This window comes from Vicia villosa, linkage group LG1 (genome assembly GCF_029867415.1).
Source record: "Vicia villosa cultivar HV-30 ecotype Madison, WI linkage group LG1, Vvil1.0, whole genome shotgun sequence".
NCBI lineage: Eukaryota > Viridiplantae > Streptophyta > Magnoliopsida > Fabales > Fabaceae > Vicia > Vicia villosa.
This window is the reverse complement of record NC_081180.1, coordinates 59,802,154-59,809,224: the sequence shown is the minus strand read 5'-3', so window position 1 is coordinate 59,809,224 and position 7,071 is coordinate 59,802,154. Positions and strand designations below refer to the sequence as shown.

At 36.0% G+C, this 7,071-nt stretch overlaps 1 protein-coding gene across 2 annotated transcripts; it reads right to left on the bottom strand.

Annotated features, from left to right (window-relative positions):
* Positions 1 to 3,573: 3,573 nt before the first annotated feature.
* Positions 3,574 to 6,591, bottom strand: LOC131639046 (FRIGIDA-like protein 3). 2 transcript variants are annotated; one of them, XM_058909570.1, is made up of 4 exons: positions 6,357 to 6,591; positions 4,859 to 5,886; positions 4,435 to 4,610; positions 3,574 to 4,320 (listed from the first exon to the last, which is right to left on the bottom strand). In XM_058909570.1, the coding sequence occupies exons 2-4, from the start codon at positions 5,874 to 5,876 to the stop codon at positions 3,874 to 3,876; spliced, it is 1,641 nt and encodes a 546-aa protein (XP_058765553.1). In that variant the 5' UTR covers positions 5,877 to 5,886; positions 6,357 to 6,591; the 3' UTR covers positions 3,574 to 3,873. The 2 variants fall into 2 exon arrangements, with proteins under 2 accessions (XP_058765553.1, XP_058765548.1); XM_058909565.1 differs by having other exon boundaries at positions 4,859 to 5,880.
* Between the last annotated feature and the right edge of the window lie 480 nt (positions 6,592 to 7,071).

Here is a 7,071-nt window from a genome sequence, read left to right as displayed (position 1 = left end):
AGCTGTGAAAGAAGCATTGTGGCTTGAAGGTTTTGCGAAGGAGCTGAAACTTCAAGGTCGAGGTATCACTGTTAAATGTGATAGTCAAAGTGCAATACACCTGTCGAAGAATTCAACCTATCATGAGCGAACTAAGCACATTGATGTGAGGCTGCATTTCGTCAGAGGAGTAATCGAGCATGGAGAAGTCCAAGTGCTGAAGGTTTCGACTGAAGACAATGCTGCTGATATGATCACCAAGACATTACCGAGTTGCAAGTTTTTCCACTGTATGCAGTTGATAAAGCTGCATGAAGAAAGCTAGTTTGTTCCTTGACGTTGTAGAGTTAGGTCCAAGGTGGAGATTTGTGAGATATTGGATCGAACTCTAGTATTGTCGAAGGGTAGCTTCTTGGTTCGACAGTTCGACAGAGTTAAGCATGAAGTCGAAGGATTGTTCACATGCTGGTGTCGAAGCGTGCATGCTGTAGTCGAAGATGGGTCTAGCATGCAGATGTCGAAGATGCTAGGGTTGTTAGCATGTTAAATTAGGTTTTAGTGTTTAAACCCTAATTTGTTAAGTTAGCTTGTTTATTAAGTTGGCTTGTGTAATGGGCCTTGCTGAAAAAGCCCATTAGTTAGTATGTTAGGTTTTATTATAAATAGCATACTAGTCTCTCATCATTGCTAAGCTGCAAATCCTAATTTAGGATGAGAGAGGTTATTTGTTATTCTTGTAAACTTGTAATCTTGTTTTAAGAGAAAGTAAAAGAATAGCAGTTATAACCAATTCTTGTGTTCTTATTTTCTTCCCTAATTCCCTATTATACTTTGTTATTGGTATCGTTTTTCACAACAGTGTATTTACTCTTTCAAACATCTACTTTATACTTATTTGACGTATATGTATTTATTTTTGCAGTACCTTGACATGTTGAAATATATAAACCATGGTAGGAAGATAGCAAAGCATCCTAAGTCATATGAGATTTGGTTTTAGGATGTATTGTAGTTGCTGAGATATGGCACACAAAGACGTCATCATTTCATCTTTTGATTGGTGAGATAACTATCACCCTTGACAAGTATTTGTGGAACCATGTTTTGTAGGTTATTGATCAAGGAAGATGCAACCAGGTCAGTAGTGTTTGATAAACTTGACTCTCTGATGATGGCACCTAAAAGGAATATAACTCAAACATCATCTCAAAGTAAATATCAAATAAGTTTCTACAAGATTGAAGTATTTGACAAGATTTGAAGTGTGTAAAAGTTTACCATGATGCGTCTAAGTGAATAACATTGTTAATAAAAGCAATAAAATCGGATTGAATCTTAATCAGAAAATCCTCCAAAAACGCAGCATCTTGGCTTGTTGGGCAAGATCCATATTTCGTACCTACATGCTGGGACGTTGGACCAGCATGTGTCCCTTCTGCACCAGAAAAACACTTTGACACAGCTGAGCACTTTCATGTCAGCACATACTTAGTAGCATACAATCCTACCAACTAACAATCATCAACATGCAATCATTCACATACTTAGTCATGCATAACACAAACAATTCGTAGTTAGTATTAGAATATGCAAAAATACTATTAACACAAAAGTTCACTCCAGCATGTGTGCACATCATTAGTACTTACTTACCAAATAGTCAATACTAAACAATTTCCTATTACCTATTAGTTAGTCACACTAACTAACATGTATCACACCACACCACTAATCCCTTTTTTTGCCATAATTTGACAAAGGGTAAGTACTTTAAAGTGGCAACCAGAGGTCAGTCATCCATAAGTTAGAGTATATTAATACATATGCAACTAGATCATGAGTAGAACAACATCAAGAGATGCACAAGCAATAGATCAATTATTGAACATAGTCTTAAGAGGCTATGAAGCTTTTACATATTCAAATTAAAACGTGCCTAAATACAGAGGCCAAACAATCATAGCAACAACACTTGGATATATTCAGGTAGAAATCTCCAAACTTTAGCTTCTTAAATCAAAATTCAATTTAAGTTATTCTCATTTGACTCAAAATCACTTGAGTCTCGTGATTCCATTAGTTTTGCAACTGCAGAACTGCCTCTATATTCCTTGTCTTCTCAGGATTCAAGTTTGTGATCACTATCTTCTTAGAGCTGGATGTTAACTATTTTGATGTTATTCCTAACATCTCTAATTTCCTTGAACTTATTTAACCACGACTTCAACATATCACCAACATCTTTAGGAATCACGATTTCTTTTGCAAGTAAGCTCTCACTTGACTGCTTTGACAAACCTTCAAAATTGTGATTAATTTTATGAGGATGAGTTTGAAGGATCAGAGAGGAATCTGTAATCTGAGAGCATGACAAGGCAAGGTGTTTGATTTTCTTGCCTGTAACGACAACTCAGTTATACCACACTTGAGATAAGAAAAGAATCCACCTTATCTTATGTGCCATAGTGGTCTTAAGGGAGAGAAATACTATTTCTATGTTGACACGTTTCCCAAAAATTAATTGCTACAAGATCTCACAGATACTGATTGACTCTTTAAATTGAAGTGCATCCCAGGCTTTGTTGAATAAGTCTCCCAATTGTTTCTCAGTGTCAACCTTGTTTTTGTTTTTACATATTTTTCAACATACATTTCTTAAAGTGCACAGAACAATGTTATGACATCTTGTCCCACATTGTATTTTTTTAGTAGGAGTTTCATCCACAACAATTTAGCAACTACTTCAGATGCCAGATCTTCTTTTGACAACTTCCTTTCAAGGCTTATTCTTGTGTTATACAAACACATCCCCTTCAACATACTTTCCACGTTATTTGTGAGTAACTCTTTGCCATCCAACCTTTTATGTATGTTGGACACAATGTTCAAGGCATTTGCTTCAGCATCTGTCTCTGATTTAAGCATTCTAGCTTCTTTTCAATTACCAAAACAACTTGCTCATCCTTCCTCTGAGTTAAGAACTCAGTTACCATTATGTCACTCAAGATGTCTGGCACATCCTGAAAGATTATCTTCCTTATCATCTTTGATGACATCTTTGTGCATTTGATTACTCCACAAGAGTTGAGTGCAACTTTTTTCAGCATATAAACCTTGGAAATCACATGTGTAGACCTTCATTTGCTTCACTTGAAAATAAAAAAAGGTAAACAACATCTTCTACCAAGCTCAACTCAACTTTAGTTAGCATTTGTTAAACAAAATGCTCTATCATCCTACTCAACACAATGTCTATCATCAGATCGCCACTGTCTCTCATATTGACACCCTCCAAATTGTTGATATTAGTAAGAGCGTCCAAACTGACATCCACATTCAAGTCCCTCTTAAAGAATGCACTTTTCACATTCATATAATAAATTTTTACCTTCAAAATACATGATAGTATTGGAATTCGACATGGATAATAGGATCAAAAGGGATGAATTTGCAATTTTCCACTCTTCGACCATTCGGTCAAAATGTGGAGTGGTTGAATGGTTGTGTGAACCACTCATTTTACTCTTTTACATGAGGTCAACAACATTAGACATTTACTAATGGATAGACAAATGAGATTAACACGAAATAAGGTCAACAAAATTAGACATTAACTATTGGATAGACAGCTGAGATTAATACAACAAGTTTGCAATTTTCCAACTCCTTTGTATTGATTCAAGCGAGTTGTCTGTCACCAATTGTTTAACATACACTTAATTTAACAAAAGTGGACATGGTTTATAAATATATGAGTACATCTGCCTTCTGACATCATAAGAAACTCAAACAAAAACAAAAGGGAACATTTTTAAATACTAGGAGTAGATAATTAGTAATGTTTGATTGCTAGCATGTCTAGAGTGTTTTCATTCATGCTTGCCGGTTAAAAACTCACATGTAATGCTGGTGTGAGGGTTGCAAACTACTGCCTATATAACGACCATAGTTAGAAGGAGCTGCACTAGGCTGCGGAGTGTACATAGCTTGGCCTGGAACTTGATAATCATGTGCTACTGCAGCATAATGGGGATATCGATCAGCAGTTCCGGCATATGCTGTCCTAACAGGGGGTACCTGCCTACCATGAACAACACCTGAAGCACCGCCACCACGACCAGAAGAACGGTGTGGGAAAGGCCTCTCATTAGGCCTTGGCCTCTTTGATTGTTGCGGACGTTTAAAAAACTCTCCACCTCTCCTTTTTTCTGTCTTTGCTTTCTCTAGTTGATGAACCCTTTTATGAAGTGTATCAAGTGGGTACTCAGATTCGAACTGGTATTCTTCGATGCACTTAATTACAACTCTCAATGCTGCAAGCTCTTGTGCATTGGCATCAATCTACAACAGTAAGTAAAGGAGAATGTACAAATATAAGCAAGTGGGACCAGAAAAAAAAAACAAATAACAAAGATAGTCACTAAATTTAAATTTCAGTCAAGCATCAAGGCATACCTTTGCAGTAGCGATATCACGCACATTATCAGCCTTTACTTGTGAATTTCTCCTTTGATTTTTGAGGTATGTCCTCAGGAGGGGCACAGGGGGAAAGCTTTCTTGGAGCTGGAAGAGTTGAATAAAATGTACAGCCGCAATCTGTTTCTCTTTGTTGATTAATATTTCGACAAGAGCTGCATAAATGGTGAAAATTAGAATAACCAATACCTAAAAATTGTGTCATCACCTAACATGTCATATCACAAAAAAAAAAAAAAAGAAGTAAAATATATGTCTCATGTGGCTATGCTTTGTCAAAAATCTAGCTATACTTCCCAAAAAGAAAACTACTCATCAGGCATAGGGGAGATATCTGACAGGATTCAGGACAATCCTTCACTGCAGACTTCACAGGTCAGTAGTTTATTAAGAGAACACCAACCTGGTACTTTGTGAGTTAACCCGATAGAGCGGCAGAGCTCAGGTGCCGACCTATTCTGAGCAACTGCAAGTACAAGCTTGCAGAGTTCTTCCTCACCAAACTCTGAAGCGATCATAAAAATTGAAAGAAGCTGTAAGAATGCCTCTGCTTCCAATGAATTTCCATTGGCAGCATCAATGTCTGCACTAGCTAACTTGAGCCTCCACTCATCAGCAATTGCCTTGGCTTGCTGCTTGGTTTCAGGGTTCAAAAGGTGATCTGCACCTGGGTCAGCCCTTGCCAATAAACTAGCCAAGGCTTCCAAAATTAGAATACAGGATTTGCGCTTGCCCTGAAGGGCAGCACCCATTTTATCGTTTTGTTGGGTAGTGTCATTGGCGGGATAAAACCCCACTAGTAAATCAAGCACCAGACGTGCTGGATCGGTTGCACTTTCTAATGCAACAGAAATCTCTTCACGAAAAACAGACACTTTTTTCTTATGCGCCACAACATAATCCAGAAGGCCATTCGCATCCATTTTCTCACAAAATATTTTTATCTCTAGAAGTGGCGTAACATCATTAGCCACACCTTCAGACTTTTCACCAGACTTATACGGAGAGTTCTCGGGGGAACTACTTACCTTATTATCTTTGTTCTCCCCATCATACACAAACTCCAAAGTTGCAGTCTGGTGATTTGCACGAGCCTCTACAATGGAAGCTACAGCGGCATCTTTAAGCTCCTGCAAACGATCTAATAGATCTTGTTCTTTTGAAGTAACCGCCACCTTTCTCTGTGCGAGTAACGTATTTGTTTCTAATTCTTTCTCTTCATATTCCCTCTCCTTAGCCTGCAGCTCTTCATGTTTCTTGTTCAATATCGTCTCAAGCTCAACAAAATGTTGCTTAATTTCAATCCACGGAACCTTATCCTCAGAAGAGCCCTTCCGAGCTTCCAATTCAACAAACGCCTGCACAAGCTGCGCTATCATAGACTCTCTGTTGTTTTCATTGGCTTGCTCGATGTCATCCATCTTCCTGCAGCTTAGCCAACAGCATTTAAGAACAATTCAATTCAACTTAATTGTTATAAAAAACATAATTTTATTTTACAAATTGAATTTTTCATCACAAAAATCTTCAGCTGGTTAATAGATTCCAGCAAGCTTCAAATGTTTTAGAAGTAAACCTAATAATTATAAATGTGATTATAATTTTCAAGGGTTTTTAATGTTGAACCTAAATAATACTATTGCAGCATACAGAACACAAAACACCGCAAAAAAAAATGATCGTAGCAATCTTCAGTTGCAGTTTTGTAACAGAAAGAAAGCATTTTTTTTTTAAAAAATATCGACCTAACCGAAACACCGAAACCCTCATTTGTTTTTTACGAAACTGAAACCCTTACATTTTAACAGCGGTTTGAAATCAACTATAAATTAGGTTAATTAAGATGTGAAACCCAAACATTGAGTTAGAAAGGTAGAAGAGGGGTTCGTGAAAATAATTACCTGGGTTCTGATGAAAGAAAATCGTTGCTACACGAAACAAACAGGTACTGGAGAAATTTGTTGTTTTTGGCCCTAATTTGAAAATTTGGATGCGGTTGCGAAGATTCAAAATCTTGTTCTGTTGGGTGTTTGGGAAGAAAAAGACGAAGTACAGTGGCGGAACGATGAAATGAAAGAAAGGTATTAAACCTGGATATGCTATTGGAAAAGAAGTGGGTAGTTCATCAGATGGGTAAAAAACTCTTACCGAGAAGAAAATATATTTTCATATTTTATATATAAAATCTATATGAAATTTAATATTAAAAAATAAAATTTATATTGATTAATAGTAAAATTTTAGAGAAAATGCGTGCTGCATTCATAGTGTAAAATTATTTTACATTCAATTAATTATAATTATGTAATTAATTAAATTATTTTTTATAAGATTTTTAATAATATGGTAGATTGATTATTTTTTATTGGATGCCACTTTAAAACTATTTTATAATGTCACTGCATATTGATTAAGTCCAAAATTTTATTTCACATATACCTGGACAAAATATTTCTAAAAATTAATTACATAATTTTTTAGATTAAAATTTATTGGATTACATTAATCATTTGTGCATGTAAGGGTAGGGTAAGGATTAGAGACCTTAATATGTTTATAACATTTTAGAATGGTTAAGATTTCCACATGATAATGAGAAGTACGGTATGATAATGT

Coding starts and splice junctions, on each gene's coding strand:
- LOC131639046 (XM_058909570.1), bottom strand. CDS start 5,876: ATGGATGACATCGAGCAAGCCAATGAAAACAACAGAGAGTCTATGATA. Junction 4,611..4,858: donor GTTAACTCACAAAGTACCAG/GTTGGTGTTCTC, acceptor CCATTTATGCAG/CTCTTGTCGAAATATTAATC. Junction 4,321..4,434: donor GTGATATCGCTACTGCAAAG/GTATGCCTTGAT, acceptor TTACTGTTGTAG/ATTGATGCCAATGCACAAGA.